General features: G+C 43.4%; 1 protein-coding gene across 4 annotated transcripts in view; it reads left to right on the forward strand.

Moving 5' to 3' along the window:
• Ttc28 (tetratricopeptide repeat domain 28) overlaps positions 1-24,126 on the forward strand; it is a 408,048-nt gene that overhangs the window by 187,872 nt on the left and 196,050 nt on the right. For all 4 annotated transcript variants that reach the window (XM_029476931.2, XM_085837027.1, XM_029476933.2 and 1 more), the window contains one exon: positions 22,143-22,290. In XM_029476931.2, coding sequence (XP_029332791.1) covers positions 22,143-22,290 — 148 coding nt within the window. The remainder of the gene's footprint in view (positions 1-22,142; positions 22,291-24,126) is intronic.

The raw sequence follows: 24,126 nt of genomic DNA on the forward strand, positions 1-24,126 counted from the left end.
GTTTTCTAAGCAGGACCTTGTGCAGGGCTAGGGAGTGGCACCCATGATGTTAGCATATGTAAGCCCAAATGCAGATGATGTTCATTAATACTTTACTACGTATTGGAGTCTATGAACATTAAATTTTCTTTTTTATATAAGTTCTCAGTGCAAAATCTTGTAATAAAACGCTGAAGATGCCTGAGCTGACAAAATAAATAAGAAATTGCTCGTGTTATTGTGAAGGGATATTCTCAGAAAAAGACCATGGGTAGTGAAGATTTCACCAGGCTGCTTGGCTGTTAAGAGTTCGATGAAGTTACAATGTTGCAGGTCCAGAGCCTAATTATCTTAGGTCCTGGTTAAGCCCTTACCAGCCATTCCTGGCCCACTTCTGTGTCTGACCCAACGTCCTGTAACTCTCATATGAAACCTTGTAGAACATACTGACTGTGCTCTTGACCAGTAGCCCAAAGACTACCAGTGGCCACCAGGCAGCATCCGAGGCCTTTGCTGAAGTCTCCTAGGTGGACAGGCAGGGCCTTGACCTATGACCCTCCCCTGTTCTCTGGCTGTGAAAATCAGGAAGCCATTACCAAGTGGGATCGTGTGTTACAGGTGACCTGAATCCGGTTTCCTGGACCAAGGTCACACATATTTGGTTCTGGAGTAAATTGTCTTATTCCCTTTGAGATGAGAACTGTGTTTTTGTGTCTACGTTATTATGATTTCACAGGAAAATGAGCAGTTTTTTTTTTTCCTTACTCTTTTGCTGTGATGTATTGGTCTCCAAAAGCGCTCAGTTACTGTGAGCATTTGTCTTTCATTCACCTAAGTCAGCTGAACTTGGATTCTTCTGGCCTTGGAGACACTTCGGGCTCTAGGGTTGTTTTAGGTTTCTCAAAGAGGCCTTGTGTTGTACTCTTTGGAGACTTTAAAATAAGGTATTTCTCTTCCAAGACATATTAATGCTTGCAAAAGGCATCCGAGCAATCAAACATGGCATTTTCAGAGTGTTCATTAAATCTATAAAGTGTTGGTTTTATCTTTGGCCACTTTATAAAGGACTGTAACTGTAGGCCTGTTTATGGCATGTGCCTGTATGCATAAACCAACTTTGACATTTTCCTTACTTTAATGATAATGTGACTTGTTAATAATTACTATAGTATCTCCAATTAATGAGAATTGTGACTCGGATTAGATGCCTTCTAATTAGTACTTTGTCATTTTACATCAGCAGAAAACGTGTGTGCTGAATGAAGGAGGGAGTTCCAGTTGGCAATAGGTGGTTCATTAACACATGGAAAGAGATAGACAGCTCACACCCTTGCCTATGGTTTTGTTGAAAAGAAAGGGGGTGGAGGTGGCGGATCTGCGTTCAGTACTGGGGGGTGGGGGTGGCAGATCTCATTCTCACTACTGGAGGGGCAGTAATGGCAGATCTCCTGTTCTATACCGGGGTGGGGGTGGGGTGACAGATCCCCTGTTCAATACTTTGTGTTAGGTTTGCTTCTATAGACAAATGTGTTTGAAAAACAGGTAAGCTGCTGCCGCTGGCTCAGCTCCCAGGGAGAGAGAACTTAGAGGCATGAGGAAGAAGCCTGAGGTGCTTCAGCAGGTAGTCACTGTGTGAATAATGAAAGGCAAAGGGGATTGCACTTCACAATAGAGAAGCCCGCAGCAGCACTGAGGCTGAACAGGCCCTTCACAGGTCACCCGACTCCCTCACTTTAGAGGTGATGGAGCTGGGGTTCACATAACTGGCCAATAAGAAGGTTGGGGCCAGCTCAGTGTTTTCTTGCCCCATGTCCAGGGCCAGCAGTGGGGAGGAGGGGTCAGGCCTAATGCTCTCCAGGAAATGGGATCACCTGTAACTGAGGTTAGTAAACAGCTATCTGATTCCCTTAGATTTGTCAGAAGCTTGGTACAATATTGTGCCAGAGGACTTTGACTTTAAGTGCTGTGCCATGATTAACAAAGAAAGCCATGGATAAGCAGGGAGTCCACGTGCAGTAAGTGAAACGGATTCAGGAGTGGGGCTAAAGCTGCTTAGGAGGGTCGGGTGAGACACAGACCATCAAGCCAAACTGCCAGCAGAACCTCGAGCCAGCAGCCCTCTCCATCCACAAGTCACCCTGTGGCATCGCAGGGCCAGAGGCATCCCCACCTCATCCCTCAGAATGCTCTGTGACTGCCACCGTGAGCCAGGCAGCCAGAAGAGTGATTTTCAGCAGAGGCTTTCATGACTCTCGTCCCTCCAGTGTGGAGGGTGCTGGTGAGACACAGACTAAGCTCTCACCTGCAGTGAGACGTTGTCATTCTACAGAGTAAGCCAGCAGGATGTGACCAGGATCTGAGACCCCCTTTTACTTTAATTACAAAGTATATTTATGGTTGTTCCTTTTGTATGATTAAAAAAAGAAAAGAAAAGGAAAGAGAGAAAAGAAAAGAAAATCCAGACTGCTTGGAATAAGCAAAAGAAAATGTAAATGATTTTCAAATAGACCAAATTGTCTTTTGTACTTAGAGTCTCTTCAAGTCTGCTTGTGCTAGCCCTGCTTATTGCATGTAAATATTTCTCAGGGAAGGACCCTTTCTGATCTCTGGTCTCCTTGGCAAATGAAATCAGGGCAAGCTTTTGAATTCAAAAGCATGTATTTTTACATTTAAACTGCTGTAGGAAGAGCCATCCATAGTTCATAAGGGTAGACTCTTGTGGTGAAATTAGAGGCTATTAGAACTATTGGTCTTATTTCCAACTGAATTAGTTAACTGCCTGTTAAGGTTCAGAGCCTATTGACCACTAGGCATTTATTACCTTAGCCATAATGACACAATGATTTCCATTAACTTCCAGAGTTTATGGAAATAAAAAAGATCTCGCAAAGAAAGTGGTTGCATTTAATTATGAGGATTAATTAGGCATTTAAATGTGGGTGTAAAGTATGTTTTAAAAACAAGTATTTCTCTTTCATTGCCGTGAGTCAGTGCACTGAAGATACGAAGAGCGTGTGTCTCCTGAAAAAGCCCTGGGTCTCCTGCTTCACTGTTGCTTGGGCTGAAATTGCTGATCCATGCTTCCAGAGGCCACTTATCTGCCAGTGTCACATGGTGTGCGATCATTTAACATTTTCCATTAGTCATAACCAGGATTGTGCTGGGAAGGAACCACTAGCCAGCTGCTATCTGTATCTAGCCTAATATATTAGAATATTAAATATACTCTTCTGAGAGCTTCAGAAAGCCACTTGACTTTTTTCCTCAAAGACTTTGAAAGTGAGACACTCCGAACCCACACTCTATCACATCCGTATTTGTATTTAATTATGGCCACAGCTTTATAATTAACACGGATTCCTTCATGAGCTATCAATTAAACTAGAGGTTTTGTGCATTAGCTTTGAACTTGCAGTGGGTAAAAATGTCTGTTAGGAGCCGAGTTAAAAGAACTTTTTTAAAAATTAATGCATCCTGAAAGGATGTAGAGAAGATGACAGATTATGAAGTGGAACCTACTTTTTAAGCATCCGGGATTCTATTACATTAAAAATTGATGTGTGGGCTCTGAATATTCATCTCTAGGAGCGTTTGAAATGATGCTGGCGAATCAGAGCTACCTCTCTTCAGAAGATTCATTTGCAAGTGTCAACCTGCATTCATTTCAAACAGCTTGAAATGAGTTTCTTAATTTGTTTCAGAAGTATAGTTTCCAAAGTTGACGCAACTAAGTATCATTTGCATTTCCTCTGGCCTAGTCAAGGTCCGCTCCCTTGATGTCAGGGTGAGTGGGTAGTTGAGTGGGTAGTTTCTCCCAGTGGGGTGGTGCAGAGTTTTCAGGCTCGGGGCTTTATGGGTGAAGCAGCTGTGGATGATTCTTGTCTGTCCTGGTTAGGGAGCATGGGCAGCCACAGGAGAGATGTGAATTGTGTATTTACTCACTCTGGATTTGGGGGTTTAAAGGATGGAGAACCGAGAGTTTGAAAGACCTTGAGTGTAGGGTAAGGAACGTGGAATTGGTCAGAGTTGCACACATCCAGGGAAGGCCGAACAGGAGACGAACAGGCAAGAGGCCGCTGCTTTTCACACATCTACCCTGTCATTTAGTAACTGGGACACACAGAGCTGTGTAGGCCTTGTCTCTGTACTGCTGGGCTGTTGGGGTCACGGAATAGATTGCGTACATTTTCTTGTTTGGAAAGTACAAGTCCTCTCCACTTGTAAACATTGTTTAAAGGCACAGAACTGGAGCTGTGGCCTCAGAGACAAGTGGCTCTGCGTTTGAATCTTTTTATTCCTAACCCCTGAAAGTTGCCTTGGGCTAGTCACCTCTGTCAGTGCTGGGCCCTCCTCCATTCAGTCCTTTTTCTTTTAAAGGAAGACAGAACAATTTACTTTATAGGATTTTAAAAATTCACTAAGACTACTTACGTGAAAGTGCTTTGTAACCTAATAAATGCGGTTCCATTTCTTCTCCTTTCTGTAATATTGTAGTCCTCTTCTCACTGGGACTTCGGGACAAGCCATTGTGAACTGGCTGGAGAATCTAACTACCCTTTATGAATGGTGACCAGTCACTGGGAGAACGCTTAAACTATCTGAAACAACTGACTTCAGAATGAAGTTCTAGAGGAATTTTTCTGTACGTTGGAGAACACCCATCTGAATTTACATTTGTGCCTGTTCTTAAGTTGCTCCCAGACAACTCTACATCAGCATGCGGCTTTTACACACATCCCCGACGGCTGTGAACTCCTGACTAAGCTCGTTGGTTCTTGCATGCCCTTGCAACCTTGAGTGCACTCTGAAGAGAGGGAATACAACACACCCTTAGGAAAGGCAGACTTGTATCAGGAGAATACGCCCAGGGTAGTTTTTCATTAAAAATAAATGGGTTTGATTCTGTCACTTCAGATTTGTCAAATCCTGAAAGTGCTGTTTTGACATGTTTTATGGAAAGAGGGCTTCAGTGCGGGAGGGAATGAAGTCAGCACTTGGGGAGCTCTGGAAAAGGTGTGTGCAGGCTGCACCGCTGCGTGAAAATGACCTGTCACGTAGCACACCAAACCCGGGCCTGCTTAGCCAGTGAGCTACTGGCTCACGTGGCCAATGCTCCAACATCAGCAAGTCCTGGGTTGCTAATCAAATCATGCAGCTGTGCCTGTTTTATGGCGATTTTTAAAAATACAGCAAATCCTAGGATATTGGTGCTGCCACAGTAACAGAAACCTCAAGCAAGACTTCTGAACATTTCTTAATCAAAATAGCTAACTTTCCCACTATTAGAGCCTGCCATGCTGTTCTGATAGCCCCCCCCCTTTAAATAATGAGTTTGCTCCACCCCTGCTATCTCCTTACTGGAGCTGCTGTCATAACTTCACAAGAATAACCCCTTCAACAGCATGAAACATATTCTCAGCAGACTGAACTGCACTGACTCTTAGTAGTGCTGTTTAAAAATGGCCAAAATTGTCCAGGGACACGAAGCTTGGCGTTTGGCATCATCTCTCAATATTAAGTATGACATTTTAGGTTTGAACGAGACTTTTTACTTGTCCTGCTCCTGAGACCGCGGATGTTATCTGCTCTGCTACAAGCAGGTTATACCTTCTATAAGCAGGTTTGTCCTCGGTTGGTCCACTTAGCTAGGACAGTCCCAGACATAACTCCCCAAGAAAACAGGATGAAGAAGGTGGAGAACCCACGTCCAAATCAGGGGTGCATGTGGAGCAGAGCTGCTCATGAGAACACCTGTCCTGTGGAGGCAGTCCATGGCCTTCAACCCCCCTTGGCTCTCTTCTTATATACTGGAAGCAGTTGTTTTGTGACTCACAGGGGAGGGTGTGACTGACAGAATGTCATCACATCCAGGGTGGCTTAAAGATCTAGTTTTAAAAAATTGTGTGTGTGTGTGTGTGTGTGTGTGCGCGCGCATGCTCATGTGTGTGTCCTGTCCCTGTCCCCTGCAGCTGGAGGTTGTAAGCTATGTGACATGGTTCTGGGAACCAGGTTTTAGAGAGCAGCAAGTTCTCCTCATGCGGAACCATCCCTCCAGCCCCAGTTGCAGGCAGGAATGTTTAGAAGTTTGCAGAGTCCTCAGTATATACCGGCAGAGCAGCGAATGCGTATGCATCCCCACGCTTGCTGGCATCAAGTCCCGGCTATAAGGTTCTGTGCCTTTCTTACTGTGCTCCACAATGTGTGTATGTTGAACACGTAGTACAGTTTGTGGGAGCCATGGTGGAGCCCTGGAGTCTCTGGAAGCTGAGTTACAAATGGTTGTGTGCCAACACGTGGATGCTGGGAATCAAACATTGTTCCACTACAAGAGCAGCTGATGTTCTTAACCGCTGAGCCATTGCTCTAGCCCCTGAACACATTTCTTTACCTCTACGAATGGTCTGTGTGGTGGTTTGACCAGGAATGGCCTCTATAGACTCATGTGTTTGAGTGCTTGGCCTTAAGGAGTGGTGCTATTAGGAGATGTGGCCTTACTGGAGGAGATGTGGCCTTGTTGGAGGAAGTGTGTCACTGGCGGGCTTTGAGACCTCCCATACTTAGTCTCCAGCCTATGTGCAATCAGAGCCTCCTAGGTGCCTACAAAAGACAGTCTCCTCCTTGGCTGCCTTTGGATCAAGATGTAGAATTCTCAGCTGCTCTAGCACCCTATCTGCCTGGATACTGCCAGCTTCCTGCCATGACAGTAATAGACTAAACTTCTGAACCTGTAAGCCAGCCCCAGTTGAATGTTGTCCTTATAAGAGTTGTCTTGATCATGGTGTCTCTTCACAGCAGGGGAAACCTAACTAAGACAGTCTGTTAGTTTCTGTCTGGGTGTTCATTTCCTTCTTGGCTCTCTAGCGATGGCACTGGTAGGCAGACTATAGCCTTGTCTGTCTTTATCTTATCAGTCTTCCTTGGCATGCTGCCTCAGAGCTGTCCTGTAGCTGTCCTGGTTTGAAGAGACACTCAGAGGAGTACTGGCTAGTGGAGAGATCTTGTTAATAACACACAGCGGTTCTACTCACTGTTAGTGTTTGGACCACTACGTGTATGCTTCCTAATTACAGGAGATGGCACTGAATTGCAGGCTCTGCCCATTCGCTGCTTCAGAACCGGGGCAGACACCAAGGGGGCTTGTCTTTCTTCCCTCTAATTAAAACAAACAATAATTATTATTAATGATAATTATGTTCTGTGACACTTCCGAAAATAGTGAGTCATCATACCCAAGCCGTTGCTCCGAGTAAAACTGCAGGGTTGGGTTCCCGTGAGTCTCTGCTCTCATTAGTGGATCCGTACAAGGTGTGGTTTTGTGGGCGTTTCTGGTACAGTATGTATTATGTATGTTGATTCGTTGGCATTGCACTCATGGGCAGCGACTCTATGCCTGAAGCCTGAATAAGCTTACCTAACCATGCCTGGCAGGCGCACTGCTGTGACATTCTTGTGTTCTTGCATTTAGGGACATACAATGGGCTTGTGCACCTGAGACATGTCCCTTGTGGGAGTGCTGAGTTGGCTGGTTTGTCCTCTGCTGGTCTCTTGCCCTTCACAACTGACTCTAGAGCTATAAAGTTTAGTAATTAGGCAAATTCATGAACAAAATCTGTGAATAATGAGATTGACTGTGCAGCGTTCTATACATTCTCTTTTGCTTCTTTTCCTGTGTGTGTGTTGTCCTGTGCTCAGCACACATGTGTGTGCAGGCACATGTGTAGGCCCGGGGTGGGTCCGGGGTCCCTTCCTCCACCGTCTCCACCTTACTCTTTGAGTCTCTCAGGCAGACCCAGCAGAGCGCACTCTGCTCTCTCTACCATCTCGCTCTGAACTGAACTCAGGGTCTCTTGTGTGCGTGACAAGAGCTTAACCGTTGAGCCAGCCCCTATGTGGTAATCCACTCTTAATCCTAAATCGTCTTGTGACTTCTGGTCTTTGAATACTGCACATCAATAAGAATGTAACATGCATCTCAATGTCTGTTTATTCTAGCACAGCTCTTTTAAATCTTTTATACAAGGCGCATGTTGCCTTTCTGAATTCCTTTCATTGTATTGATGTTTGCACTGCTACCTGCCCAGTGCTTTCCAGCCGGTGTGTGTATCAGTGTATCTGTGTATGTATAAATCTGTGTGTATGTAAATATATATGTATATGTGTGTATGTATACTTATGTATATATCAGTGTGTACATATGTATATATGTATGCATGTATGAATGTGTGTGTATGAGTGTATCTCTGTGTGTATACATATGTGTGTATATATGTGTGTACATATATATATATATGTATACATGCATGTATGTGTATCATTGTATCTGTGTGTATGTGTATGAGTGTGCCTGTGTGTCTGTACATATGTGTATGTGTGTATATGTACATAGGTACATGTGTATGCATGTATGTGTATGAGTGAATCTCTGTGTGGGTATAAACATTTGTGTGTATGTATATATGTGTATGTATGTATATGTGTGTATGTTGTGGGTATATGTGTGTATGTGTATATGTATGTGGGTGTGTATGTATATGGATGTGTATATGTGTGTATGTATATATGTATGCATGCATGTATGTGTGTATAGGTGTATCTGTGTGTATGTATATGTATGTACATATGTGTGTATGTGTGTGTGCATGTTTGAGTATATGTGTTTGTACATATGTATGTATATACATGTATTTGTGTGTGCACATCTGCATTGCGTGTGCACTACCTTTAGTTTTAACATGCATTAACATGTGTCAGAACATGCTCTAATACCCCAAACCACCTCCCACCATTCTTCAGAAACACCCTTTCCTGACCATCACACCTTAGCAATGGCAGATTGCTTTACTTTAGTCTTTTCCAAGCTGTCCTAGAAGTAGAACTGTGTGGGCTATTGGCCCCTGGAAAGGGACCCCCTCCTCAGCTTTGACCTCTGGCTTTCAGCTGCTGTTGTGTACCCCAGTTTGTTCATTTTCTTTCTAAGTGCTGAGCCCTTGTTTAAATATTATGCATCCACCTCAATGCTTCTCAGCCCCTGGGTTGCAACATTTTTGGCAAACCTCTGTCTTCAAAAATATTTACATATGATTTGTAACAGTAGCAAAATAAGTTATGAAGTAGTAACAAAAGTAATATGGTTGGGGGTTAACACATCATAAGGACCAGTATTAAAGGGTTGCAGCATTAGGAAGGTTAGGAACCCCTGATCGACCTCCCACATGCATCGGAATTGTTTGAGATTCAGGGAAATTATGAAGAAGCCTGCTGTAAGCATCCACAGGCTTTGTGTGGATGGAAGTTATGATCTCCCTAGAAAAATTAGGAATGTACTGTCTGGATCTAATGTTAAATCTAAGATTTCGATAGATAAGAAACTGCCAGCTCTTATTCCAGATTCTCCTGTTCCATATTTGCATACAAGAGTTCCAGTTGCTCTGGTTGTCACCAGCACTTAGTGTTGCTTCACTTTCCTTTTTCTTCTGTACCTCATCCACGCACAGTGCACTTGCTGTGAAATATCCTTAGTGTAAGTGCAAGCCAAGTCATCTGGACAGGACAGGGCCCTGCACTCTTGAACTTATAGCAGCTGTGATTGCCTGCACAAGATCAAGACAGTAAACATTGTAGTATAGAGTAGGGAGGGGTCAATGAGTTCCCACCTTCCCTGTGGAGTTACTGATGGTGAATGTTTGCAGGGAGTTGGTTTTTGGTTCCTGGCTGGTCAGCCACACTCCAAAGCAGCTCTTCTCAACCTGTGGACTCCTTTGGGGAATCAAATGACCCTTTCAGAGGAGTTGCCTTGGACCATGAGAAAACACAGATATTTGCACTACCATTCATAACAGTAGTAAAATTAAAGATATGAAGTAGCAGTGAGAACGTATTTATGGGTGGGGGTCACTACAGCATGAGGTATTGTACTGAAGGGACACAGTGATAGGAAGGTCTGGAACTGATGCTCCAGATGTATATCAACAGCACAAATTGGTTTAGATGAATTCTTGAAAAGAAAGACTGGCTCAGAGCCAGGAGGAGGGAGTGGAGGGTGGATCTGGGAGGAATTATGGTAAGGAGTGTGACCAAATACCTGTGTGCACAAATGCAACTCTCAGAGAATTACTAAAAATATTTAATATGTTCTAATTAATATTCAAAATGTTCTACCATAATAAAATCTTAGTAATTGCTTTATGTTGTGCTGTCATTTTTTAAACAAAGTGGTTTCTCTATGACACAGACATTGCAAGAGGATTGTGTAGGAGCAGGGTGGAAGGAGTATATTTATTGTTCAGTTTTGCTGTGAACCCAAACTTGCTTCCGAAACCTTTATGGGGCTTGCTGGAGAGATGGCTCAGCAGATACAGGGGTTTGCTGCATAAGCCTGGAGCCCTGGAACCCAAGTACAGGTGTGAGAAGAGAACCGGCATGTCCTCTGACTGACATGCACACAAATATGTTTTGAAAGTTCACTAATTAAAATTATTCTTTTTCTAAAATGTGAACTCGGGCTGGTGAGGTGGCTCAGTGGATAAGAGCACCCGACTGGGGCTGGTGAGATGGCTCAGTGGGTAAGAGCACCCGACTGCTCTTCCGAAGGTCCAGAGTTCAACTCCCAGCAACCACATGGTGGCTCACAACCATCCGTAACGAGATCTGGTGCCCTCTTCTGGAATGTCTGAAGACAGCTACAGTGTACTTACATATAATAAATAAATAAATCTTTAAAAAAAAAATAAAATGTGAACTCTGCTATCTCATAAGTATAGCTGTACACATCTCCCTGGCACAGTACTGTGGACTGTCATGTGAAAGCTAAAAAGAGAGTAGAGGCAAGCCCTTGTGATATAATCATCTCTGCCCAAGGAGGCCGATGTGCAGCTCTTGCATCCCACCTAGTCTGTAGTCGCTAATAGTCATTTTTATAGACCATTCTAGAAAGAGCTAATTTACATCGGCCTGGTAGCATCTAGGATAGCTACACAGGGACACAGATTCCCAGGAGTCCTCAAATCAGTGAGAACTGAGGCTGCCTTAATCCACTTGATGTTGGTTAGCTTCTCCTGGTCTGCTCTGGCTCTTTGCCCACCAGCAGCCAGCCTCCCCACCCCCACCCCCAGGCTATGTGTGAAGGCACAGGCAGCAGGGCCCGGCAGGGCCACAGACTGATCCTGACACCAGATGATTTGGGAGCGGGGGTGGGGGTGGGGTGGGGGGGTGGGAGATATGTTCAGGAAATCTTGGGTTTTGTTATCGACATGGTCGTCATCGTTGTTTTCTTTCTTCTTGGTCTGAGTTTTACAGGCTCCCTCTGCCATCACCATGGAAAGAAAGCCCAAGCTACTGGATGTTCAGAGCCATTGCTCTGCATCCCCAGACACCTTGATTGTGTTTTGAAAACTTAGAAGAGAAACTCTAGATGAGGTCTGCACATTTTATAAGCCGACCCAGCACTGGGGGTGGCATCCACTGGTTTATTTAAATCCTGATTTGACAGTTCACCTGTTTTGTTTTGTTTTGTTTTGTTTTATTCATTCATTCATTCATTTATTTATTTATTAAAACCTCTTATCAACCTACGGTCTTTCTCACAACACTTTGGTTAATAACACCTTTGATATGGTTAATCTAAAGCTAATTATGGGAAAACAAACACTTGATGTGATTGGCCAACTAGAATTGAGAGCAGCTTTCCTCTAGATATTGATTCTGGACAGACCATAAGCCAAGAGGGGAGAAAAACAACTCCCAGCTGCAGATGGAGCCGGAACATTGTGTTCACACAGCTTCGTCTTCTGATCTCCCGGGGTTCCAGACAGCATGATGGCGTTTTCTAAAGCAATCCCGGATCTTTCACATCTTCTTCACTATAGACTAAGACAGATCAGTTTTTTTGTTTTAATGTGAGAAATAGAAGCGGAGATTTCTGGAGTGATCTCGCCCAGCTGAGCAGGAAAAACACATTGGCGCCATGAACATGTTCTTTGCTGACTCTCTGGGCTTTATTTTGTTTTCAATGTAAAGTAACAACAAACAGAAGAAAAAGAACACTCACTTGAAAGTATCAGAAAATAAGAGGTGTAGCGAATTGTATCGCAGCCCCAAACAATTGTATAGCAGCCCCAAACAAGCCTGAGTGTGCTGATTTTTCTTTCCCTCCCTGTGATTTAAAGCCTTGCAACTCACAATCTAATTAACATCGAACTGAGTTGCAAGTACAGTGGCCTGTTTGGTTCAATAATAATACATTTATATGAAAGGTTAATGAAACGAATTTTCTCTGTATCCAATTCATTAAAAATTGCTCTACAATCAAGGGTTGTAATGGAATAGAGATTAAATATTCATGTTCATAAATTGTCTGTGTCATTTCTGATTTTCCTTCATTTCGGCCTCCATGGTTTGAATTTTACAACTAGAACAACCCCCCCCCCCCCACAAAATGCTGATTTAGAGGCTAATTGCATGCCATTAATTCTTTCATCAAAGACATTGTGTGGACCAGAGAAAGAGCACAGTAGCCAGGGTTGGTCGGCCCTGTGCGCTCAGTGTTGGGGGACAATTTTTGTGTGCAGTGGTCATCCAAAGACCTCCTCTCATGGTACCGAATAGCAGAGGTATACTCCAGTAAAGCAAAGACACATGGCCACAGGACTGGGAAGTAAATGAGTAACATAGGAAGTTAAAAGGAGATCTGTTTATGCTATAAAAGGAGAATTTATAGCCGTGGGCTATTTTTAAAATCTAAGGGCAGCACAGAAAGACATAGGTTAAATCTAAGTCAAAAGGTAAACTGTTCTCAAATGCTTGGAGTAAGTGATTGTACACATGACTTGCACGCTTCATCCTATGTAGTACCGCACACATCTGTCACATCTGATGTGTCCGAAGTACACTCATGCCCTGGTACACAGCACTTCACCTCCTAGCTCACTTGAACCAACAGGAGGGTGTGGGAGAGTCAGGTTCTAGTTAGGCTCAGAGACATTTGGAACTGAACCGGAGCGGAATGTTGGAAGTAAAGACGTGAAGTCTGTCATCATTCCTAGACGTGCTCATGGGCTGAGGAGTTTACCGTTGCCAGTGTTCAGATGACGCCAGTTGAAAATTTTCCTTTAGCTCTCTGGATGGCCACTTAAGCAAACCACACTCTAGTAATCCTAACAGTTTTAGCAACAAGTGGTAAATGCTTTAGTTATAAGATAGGTTTTTGTTACTACTGAAATATAGTGAGCATCCCCGAGAGTTAGCATTTGGTGCAGCTGGCCATGATGTAGCATTTATGCCCTTCCAGCTTCACAATGGGGCATCTCTGCCACACCGTAAAGTCCCCACGTGTGCAATGGGGAGATGTCAAGAGGCTCTGAGGGTGACGGTGTGCCCGACATTTACCACTGCCTCATAGGTTCAGCTCCCCATGACAGGGGCACAGTGCTCCCTATGAAGGAACCAGAATGTGCCCTTTCTCAAATGAAGCGACAGGAAGAGAAAGAGGAGCAGACAGGCTCCTACATGCCATGCCAGCTTCCTCCTGCGGTGGTTAACAGTCACAAGTCTCTGCACACTCTGACCTTGGCCTTGGTTGGGGCTTGCAGCAGGCTCCTGAGGTAGCTGCTGTTATCTCCCTAGACTCGGTAATTCAAATTACTTTTAACCTGGTAAAAATAGATTGCATCTGTAAGCCTTATAGCAACAAGTGCTTCTTCAATTACATGGCTTCCCAGTTGCTTAAGCCTCTTTGGAACAAGGGACCAGGTACATAAAGCAGGGATTGAACTGGGTAGGGTTTCAAAACATTCAAGATTCATTTGGTTTATTGTATGTATATGACTGTTCTGTCTGTGTGAGTGCATGCATACCATGTGTTCGCCTGGTGCCTATGGTGGCTGGAGGAGGGTGTTGGATCCCCTGGAAGTGGAGTTAAGAGGGTTGTGAGCCACCATGTAGGTACTGAACCAGGTTCCTCTGCAAGAACAAATATCCTTAATGTCTGAACTGTCTCTCCAGACTCAAAGAACACACACACACACACTAAAACCCACTTTATTTTAAAGAAACTGTAAATAAAAAGTATTACACAATTAGATTAACAGAGCCACTCAAACCCTGCTTGCCCAGGCCCAAAGTCTGTCTGTCTCAAGGAACATCTACCTGTACAGTTATAATTGCCACTCTAACATCTCGGAGCTTGGATTTGGATTTTATTTACACTTTTATAATCAATGCATTTCATGCCATACGTATAAAATGCAGTATATTTTATATATAACCCTTTCAAAAAGGAAAAAGAGGTCCCCCCAAAAAACCCATGACAGCGTTGGAACTAGAAAATGATTATATACCCGCCCCCCATAACTCGTGAGTTCTCACCTGTGCTCTGACCGTCCACATCCCCTAATGCCACTCCTCCGTCTTCTTTTTACATGTTACATGTGCACGCATGCACACTTGTCTACATATGCAGAGAACATGGATGTTTCCTTTTGAGATTAGGTGACCTCACTTCTTAATATGCACTTGGAATCCATCCATTTCCCTGCAAATCTCCTGATTTCATTAAAAAAAAAAAAAGATTTATTCTATGTATGTGACTACACTGTCACTCTCTTCAAACACACCATTACAGACGGTTGTGAGCTACCATGTGGTGGCTGGGATTTGAACTCAGGATCCCTGGCAGAGTAGTCAGTGCTCTTAACCACTGATCCATCTCTCTGGAGCCCGTCCCCCCCCCCCATTTCATTTTTAAAAAGAAAGCTGCATAGTATTATTTTTAACATGCGTCACCTTTCTGCGACCAGCTCATCTGTTACGGAGCCATTGCGTTGGTTTAATTTCCCAGCTATTCGGAACAGAGCAGCATTGAACACGTGCGTAAGAGTCTGTGGAGTGTGATGGCCGAGTCATATGGTACAACTTATTTTTAGCTTTTTGGGGAGTCTCCACACTGATTTCCAGAGCTGGCGAGCCGGTTTGCAGTCGTACAACACTGACTATGAGGCGCCCCTCTGGTCACACCCTCTCCAGCACTTGCAGCTGTTGTTGGTTGCTTTATTGATCTTTACCACTCTGACTGTGGCAAAATGAAATCTCAAAGCTGTTTTGATTTCCATGTCCCTAACTGCTAGGGACAACAAATAGCATTTTCAAGATATTTCTTAGCCAGTTTTACTACTTCTTTTGAGAACTTTCTGTTCCAATTGATCCTTTGTTGATTTTTGTTGTTGTTTTGTTTTGTTTTTGACTTTTTTTTAAAGTACTTTATATATTCTGGATATTAATCCTCTGTCAGATGTGTAGCTAGCAAAGATTCTCTCCTCTCAGTGAGCTTCCTCTTAACCCATTGATTGCTTCTTTTCTTTTCTTTTTTCTTTTTTTTTTTTAAAGATTTATTTATTTTAGGTCTATGAGTACACTGTAGCTGTCTCCAGATACACCAGAAGAGGACATCAGATCCCATTACAGATGATTATGAACCATGTGTAACCATTACATGTGGTTGCTGAGAATTGAATTCAGGACCTCTGGAAGAGCAGTCAGTGCTCTTAACCACTGAGCCATCTCTCCAGCCCCCTGATTGTTTCATGTGTAGAAACTGTTGAATTTTATCGATTCCCACTTGCCAATTGTTGGCTTTAATTTTGGGGCAAATAGAGTCATATTCAGGAAGCCTCTCTCTGGTATCTCCCTCATGCAGGACAACCGCCCCTGCTTTCTTCTGGCAGTTTCCATGTTTCAGGGTCTTAATCCATTTGGAGCTCGATTTTGTGCAACAGGATAGCTATAGGGCTAGTTGGGCGTACCTCTTTCCTCTTCCCGTGGACATCCAGTCTGTTAAGTGCCATTTGTTGAAGATGGTTTCTTTCCTCCAGCTTGTGTTTACAGTGTCTTTGTCAAATAGTAAGTGGCTGAAGTTATGTGTGCTTGCGTTTGGGTCTGTGATTCTGTTCCACTGGCTTGCATATCTGTCTTTGCAAGGGCACCATATTGTTCCTTTTCCTCCGGCTCTGTAACATATCAGGTCTGGAAGGTGGAGCCCTCCAGCGTGGTTCTGTCTGCTGAAGACTGTTTTTGATATTCAGGGTCTTTTGTGATTCTATATGAATTTTGAGATAGATTTATTTTTCTGTTTCTGTGAAGAATCAAAAGGAGATTTTGATTGAGATTGCATTGAGTCTATCTCTTGGTAGAATGGTCATTCTCACAATATTAATTTTACATCACTCCATGAGCATGGGATGTCTTTCCATTCTCTAGTATCTCTCTTTATTAAAAGGTTTAAATGTAAGGATGGTAAAAGTCCTTTACCTCCTTGGTCGGGTTTATTCTTAGATATTTTATTCTCTTTGGGGCTATAATGATCTCTTTGTGTTTGTTAGTGATGTATAGAAGAGCTATTGATTTGATCAGGTTGGTTCTGTATCCTGCCATATTGCTGAATTTGTTAATTGTTTCTAGAAGTTTCCTCATAGAATTTTTCAGGACCTCTAACATATAGTTTCATGTCATCTGCAAATAAGAATAGCTTGACCACTTCTTTTCGTTTGTGTCTCTTTACCACTCTCTTGCCGTATTGCTCCAGCTAGCCCTTCAAGCTCTGTATGGAAGAGGCGTATGGATTGCGGCTCTGCTGCCTTCATGTTTCTAGCATGGGTGCTTCAAGGGTTTCTCCACTAGGATGGCATTGGCTCTGGGTTTTTCTTACATAACTTTTGCTGCATTGAGCCATTCTCCCCTCCTCCTCTCTGTGACTTATCATGATGCCATGTTGGATTTTGTCAGAAGCCTTCCCTCCATCTATTGAGGTGATGATCATGAGAGTTTTGTCTTTAAGTCCATTTATGTGGTCTGTTACATTTATTGCCTTGGGTAGGTTGAAGCATGCTTGCATTTCAGGGATAAAGTCAACATGATCAGGATAGATAAAATATATGTCTGTGTCCAGTTTTCAAGCACTGAGAAGGTTTGAAGCTGGCTAGTAGCTTTCTTTTTGTCTTTGTGTCTTTGCCTGGTTTTGTCGTTAAGAGTGATATTGGCTTCATAGAGGGAGTTTTGGAGTGTTCTTTCCTCTGTCTCTCCTTCTCCCCCTCTGGCCCTTCCTCCTGCCTCTGCCTCCCAAGTGCTGGGATTAAGGGGTGTGTCATCCCCCTCCCCTGCCCTGCTTCCTTTTCTTTTCTCCCCTTCCTTCCTTCCTTCCTTCCTTCCTTCCTTCCTTCCTTCCTTCCTTCCTTCTTTCATGCTTTAAGAATAGGCTGCACATCTTTGAAAGTCTAGTAGAAGTCTGCTATGTGTCCACCTGGGCCTGCATGTGTTTTGCCTAGAGGACTTTTTACTTTTTATTCTCAATCTTGTTTGTCTGTTTAGGTTGTTGATCTCTTTTTGGTTTAAGTTTGGTTGTTTGGCTGAATCTAGACATTTTCCAGCTTAATAGAGTATGGGTTTTCTTTTTTACAATATTATTTTATAAAATTCTGAGTTTCTTGCTATCTTTTGTAATGTTTCCCTGTTTATTTCTGATTCTGTTAAACTTGGGTCTTCTCTTTCTCTGAGTTAGTTTGGCCAATGGTCTATTGATGTCATTTATCTTAAAGAACCAAAGAACCAACTCTTAGATTCATTGAGTTTTATATATAATTTATGTATGTAATATATATAATTTATGCACTATATATAATTTATTTGTGTCCTTGCTGACTTCTGAAATCTAAGCACTCAGAGCTCAACATTTCTCTCAGAGGACAGCTTGCATTGTGTCCCAGAGGTTTTGCTGTGTTGTGTTTTCTTTCTGTCTCTATTTCTTCTTTGACCCATTCATCATCCAGTAATGAGTTATTTAATCTCCATGAGTTTGTGCATTTACTAGAGATTTCTTTGCTGTCAATTTTAAGTCTTATTGCATTATGGTCAATTGGAATATATGGAATTATTTCAATCTTTCTGAATTTGTAAAGATTTGCCTCGTTCCCCAGGATGCGGCATTTCAGGAAGCTTCCGTTTGCTGCTGTGTAGAATGTGTATTTAATGGTATTTAGGTGGAATAGTCTCTAGATGTCCGTCTCACCCATCTGATGTATAATTTCATTATGATGTTTCTCCCCTTACTTTTTCTGCAGATAACCTGTCCAGCTGAACCCTGGACATTGACCGGCAGGGTCTGGCTGGCTGAGTGGAGAGCCTGGATGCTGTGCAGGGTGGGGGCTGGCAGGGCAGCTCTTTGTGGAAGCCTAGAGATTGATTGCAGAGAGTGCAGGTGGTTGTGGCTAGACCAGGCCAGGGCCCTGGGCGTGGGTCCTAGTCTATGCTACGTCTGCATGTTGTGGAGGGGATGTGGCAGGTAGGGCCAGGTGAGCTCACCCATGGGATGACTAGTATTTTAATACCTAAGTATATACTGGAATTCCATGCATGCTCTTAGTCTGGAATCATGCGTTCTTGTTAAGCCTTCAAAGATGGCTATTCTATTCTGTGTCCGGTGCTGTGCTGAGTTCTCTGCTCTGTCACAGTAAACTACAATCTCATTTCCATCATCATCAGCTTAAGTTTTATTGTGGCATATCACTCACAGAAGTCCAAAGAATTAATTTTCTTCTGTAGTGACTTGTTGCTGGGGAAAGATCCAGGAGGCCCCACTTGCTGGGCACCTAACGTAAAGCCTGTTGTTCAGACATCCTGCCTCATCCTGTGTGCACTGTGGAACACTAAGTGACAGTACCTCGAGGGAGCGTGGAACCGAGGAAGGCCCCTGAACCTTCTCTCTGCGTCTGAGGAAAAGAATCTAAGAAGCCGTGGAAGGCACACCGTCCAGTGTCACCATCTCATCTCATTTTGAGTTCAAAGAAAATGAAAGCAAGCAGAGTCTCTAGCACTGCCATGTCACTTGAGACCATAACTTGCACCTTCAAATGGTGTGTGTGTGTGCATGTATGTGCATACATGTGTGTATGTGCATGTATTTGAACATGTGTTCACACATGTGTATGTATGTGCATGTATGTGAAAATATGTTGGTCACATGTGTGTGCATGTGTGTGTGTGAACATGTGTGTACAAATGTGTGTGTATGCATATAGTTAGGCATGACTTGGCACACAAGTTGGGTCAGAAGACAACCTTGGGAGTCTGTCTTTGCTGTCTACCTTGAGTATCTGTTGCTCACAGCTGCATCTGTTACCGAGGTTGTTTTTTCTCTCCAGGGTAAGCCAAATACAACCTGCTTTTCATCATTTCACTTGAAAAACTGTGAAGTCATTCATCTCTTAGTGAAATAATTGATGATTGAGTTTTGTTCTAAGCATACAAGGACTTTTCAAAATTAAAAGTATTTAAGATTTTTGTTTCTTCTAATACATACCAGAAACCAGTAACTCCAGATATTCTTTATCTCCCTCCCTTAGCAGGAACTCTTATTATATAGATACCCAACACATTTATATGTATCAAGCATTTATTATTTATTTTTCATTTTGAGATAGGGTCTCACTCTGGCACCCAGGCTGGTCTGAAGCACACTGTGCAGGTCTGGTTGGCCTCAAACATTAAGTTATTCTCCTGTCACAGCCTCCCTGGGTCCTGGGATTTCCCACTTGTGTCACCACACCCAAGCTGCATGTGCATATATTATATAATCCAGGGCATATTTGTAGGTAAGCGTTTCTTCAAGACCCATAGAACGATGGTTATTTCCAGGTGGAATGTATGACTGAAATCCCCTGAAATGTAACGTGGGTGGGTAATGAAAAAAAACGTCTGCAAACACATTGAAGATGGGAACAGTGGCCAAGGCTAGAGGGAGGGAGGGAGGGAGGAGAGTGTGCTCACGGGTGGGTTACCTTACACACCTGCGTTTTCACAGCTGCTGTTGGTTCAAATCCACAGAGACAAAATAGCCCGTGAGCATCGTTTGCTTAGGGATTAGCTCTCAGTAGAAAGCAGAGTAGTCTTACGTCTTCAGATTACCTCAGAACGACAGTGCAGGAAGTGGGTTTACGTGGAAACAGGAAAGTCGCCTGCTCTCAAGTTCTCCGAGTACTCGTGTGATAGAAAATGGTAGAATTATATTTTCAGCACTTGTTTGAGAGTCTGAAACTTCATTCAGATCTCATGAATATCATTTATGAAAATGGTAAAGTGTGTTTAACAGAACAAAGATAATCCATGTTGTAAGAGTGGATAGAATAAGAAGCCACTTATTTAGAGACAGATGTATAAAAACTGAGCACATTAATAATGTTTTTTAAAAAATGGATTTATTTATCTTATTATTTTATTGTATATGCATGGGTGTTTTGCCTTCATATATGCCTGTACACTGCAGAGACATTCCATTCTTTCAGTGGATTGTTCTCTGTGTACTTGAAAAGCAACGCTACGTCACAACACTGACTTCAAATCATGGTTTAAGTTCTAAGTTTAGGGTCTGGGGAAAATAACTTAGTTGGCAAACTGTTTACATGGAATGCTCCAGAGCCTTAGTCCACAAGCAAAGAATCCACATGAAGAACTGGGTCCACGTAAAGAAGAGGGCGTGACGGCCCTGGCTGTAGTCACAGCTGTGGCAGGGGCTGACAGATAGTTGTGCCCAATGAAGCTAATGATCCCATGGGGGGGGCGGGGGGAGAGAAAGACAGAGACAGAGAGAGACAGAGAGACAGAGAGACAGAGAGACAGGAAACACTGTGGATGGTTCCTGAGGAACAGCACCTTAGGCTGATGCGTGCTTGCGCGCGCGCGCGCACACACACACACACACACACACACAAGTTGGAACACACACACACAAACAGAATTTAAAGAGAATTCTATAGTTAAACATTTCCCAGTTCTCTGATAATTTCTTCAGTTAGCTGACAGTCATCTAGTCAACTTTGTTCACATTGGTTTTTTTTTTTTTTTTTTTTTTTTACCAGTTTTAAACTAACCCATTAAAGGATACAAAGGACTATAATCTTGGTTGTTTTGAAACAAAGTACATGTATGTTAGGTAACTATTTGAAACCATGTTTAAAACCCCACAAAGCATGTAACCATAGGTAAAGTGAGAAAAGGGAGGCAGAAGTATAGCCACAAGTAGTTTGAAACCTGGGCTACATCATGAGATTCTGATTCAAGCAGGAAGAACAGTCCTTCAACCCCCCCCCCCAAACAAATAAAACCACAAATATGCATGTATCCAAACTGAGTTTTTAAACAAAGATGTATCCATGATCATTATTTTTGGTCAAGTTGACACAGACTAGAGTCACTGAGAAGAGGGGCACTCAAATGAAGGCTTGCCTCTTTCAGAAAGGCCTATGGGCACATCTGTGAGCAGTCTCTTAAGGGCAGTTCCATCCCTAGGCAGTTGGACCTGAGCTATACAAATAAGGTAGCTGGGCCAGCAAGAGCCAGTGAACAGTGAGTAGCATCCCCCATGGTCTCTTCTGTTCCTGTGTATCCCCAGCTTTCGTCTCTGCCTTCTGTTGACGAGGGAATGTAATTCATACGCCAAATAAAACCTTTTCTTTCCCAGGTTGTTTTTGGTCAGTGTTCTGTCACACAACAGAGAAGAAGCAAACCAGAGCATGATGTGACAGGGCACATGATGGGACTGACAGGTCACATGATGGGACAGGGCACATGTGACAGAAATTGTATTTCATTCTCCGTTGTTAATGTGCCATACTAGGCACCTTGGTAAGATATCAGAAAATCTTCAAATAGGCTATGGAGGGTGTCTCAGATTTGCCCTGGTGCCAAGGATATATAGTCTTGACCTATTTTTCCTTCTTCCCATGTCTCTCAAGTGCTAGGATTACAGGCTACCAGTCTGGTTAAGAATGAGAATTTCTGTGGGGCTACCACATTGACTTTTTGTGGTGCGCGGTGGGTGAGCACTATACCAACTGAGCTATAGCTCCAGCCCAAGAACTGTGTGTCACATCATCGAGAAGCAATATGAGGACCAATGCCAATGAATAGAACAGAGTCAGTGGGTCTGAGAAACAAAAGAAAAATTCAAGCGTGAGTTCTTGAAAGAAATATAATTTGTGATGTGTAGAAGAAATGAGTTCTTAGTTATCCACCCTTTATCCTGGTTTTGAGCCACAGGTTTCTCATTCATAGCCCCGATAAAGAGTCCCCGTGGGCACGCTGGATGGCAGTGTACTAAACGGGAACCTTTGTTCTTTCCCCAGGCATACTTCCGACAGGGTGTTGCCCTCCAGTACCTTGGACGTCACGCGGACGCCCTGGCAGCCTTTGCATCTGGGCTGGCTCAAGACCCCAAAAGTCTCCAGCTCCTGGTGGGAATGGTGGAAGCTGCCATGAAGTCTCCCATGAGAGGTAGGTGAGATGTGGGTCTTCAGGTGTGACTGGAAAGCTGACACGCAGCCTTCCAGGACTAGGGACCTGTTGGGGTCTGCAGGCTGGTGATGAACTGTCTAATGAGGGCAGATGAGCTCATGTCTTTATATTTTAGGATTATTTAAATCATTCCCACTGTTAGATTAGTTTTAAGGTTTTAAACCATAATACCTCCAACAATAAGCTGATTTTCTTGTATGAATAAATATAGCCTTTAAAAATAATAAAATAAGAGAAGACATTAAGCTAGGCTTTTCTCCCTCCCTCCTCTCTCTTCTTCTCTCCCTCCTTTTCTTCCCTTCCTTTGTCCTTCCTTCCTTCCTTCCATGCAAAACACAGGAGTCAGTTCAATGGGATTAAGAGAGAATTTATTCTGGAGCCAAATATGAGTAACCATGGCCTCTGGAACACACAGTTTAGATTGCCCCCTTCCATGTTTCCCAATGTGGATGGAGTTCTGTGGAGTTGTATAGTAAGAGAACAAAGAACATTATAAATGAAAAATTACAGTCAGTTATCACCTTGGTAGGAATACCAGAGAGGTAGGTTGCAGCAGGATGTGCGATTCTTAGCTATGGTCTCAGAAGCTGCCTGTGACTTCTTTAGCCAGTCCATTCATTGGTGGACGGTAGGGTTTTGTTAAGTTAGTACATTGTAAAGGCTTTTAGTCTCTTTATCAGGATGTCCGGTCAGGCACAGAGGTGGTCAGGGAGTGGTTCCTTATGGAGCTGAATGTAACCTGGGAGAAATTGTGACTGGCCGTTCAACCTTGCATCATCCCAGCTTCCCTTGGGAATTCCCAGCCACACTTCCATTCTTTCTTCCTGAGAGAGTTTCACACTGTAGCCCAGGTTACCATGATCTTACTGTATAGTCCAGGCTGGCCTGGGACTTGCAGCAATCCTACTGTCTCAGTTTCCTGATGGTGGGATTACAGGTGTAAGCTACCATGTCTGCCTTGTTCTTTCTTGTATTTCTTAAAGCTCGTGTGTGTGTGTAGCCATGGGCAGCATCTCACATCTTCAGAGGAACACAAAGAGGCTGAGTGTTGCCCTCAAAGGAGAGGAAAAGTAAGGTGGAAACTTTTCTCTGTTGCTTTATTCTGATCGAACTTCTGAGGAAACTGAGAACACACGGAGATGGTCCCGGGGCAAGGCTGGAGGAATTCGACAGCCCTGAGCCAACTGTCTTTACTGCAGCGCAGTGGTTTTATTCTTGTTTATTCTGTGGTCCTAGGAGGTCTCACTCAGGATCTGAAGAGTCCTGGGCAAACATTGTAGCACTCACTGAGCTTTGACACATGAGCACTGGGGAAGTTTTTGATGAAACCCACACACCAGCTTGTCACTTGACATGAAGGCGGATCTGTGGCCTGTAGTCATCTTATGCCAGTAGCTAATGTCAAGCAGAACTCTGTCTTCGCCATATAAATGGTCTGAGGTTTTTTTTTTTTTTTCTTTTGGACAGGGTTTCTCTGTATATCCCTGGCTGTCCTAGAACTCACTTTGTAGACCAGGCTGGCCTTGTACTCAGAAATCCGCCTGCCTCTGCCTCCTGAGTACTGGGATTAAAAGCGTGCGCCACCACACCCAGCTAAATGGTCTGAGTTTTAATGTTGATTCTAGATAATGAACTTGAAAGTCTTGCTGACAGTATCATTTCATCCAGATTTACGTGTTTGCAGCATTAGGCACTTTAATTCGCTGCCTGTCATTGTACTTAGCTCAAATATGTGCCAGATAAAACTCGGATGAACCAGACAGTACTCCTGCCTCTGAGCGGTTAGCTCTCTCGAGAAGGTATTTTCCTGAAGTT

The sequence above is a fragment of the Mus caroli genome, unplaced genomic scaffold, assembly GCF_978045245.1.
Source record: "Mus caroli unplaced genomic scaffold, Mus_caroli_1 scaffold_4, whole genome shotgun sequence".
In the NCBI taxonomy this organism is placed as follows: domain Eukaryota; kingdom Metazoa; phylum Chordata; class Mammalia; order Rodentia; family Muridae; genus Mus; species Mus caroli.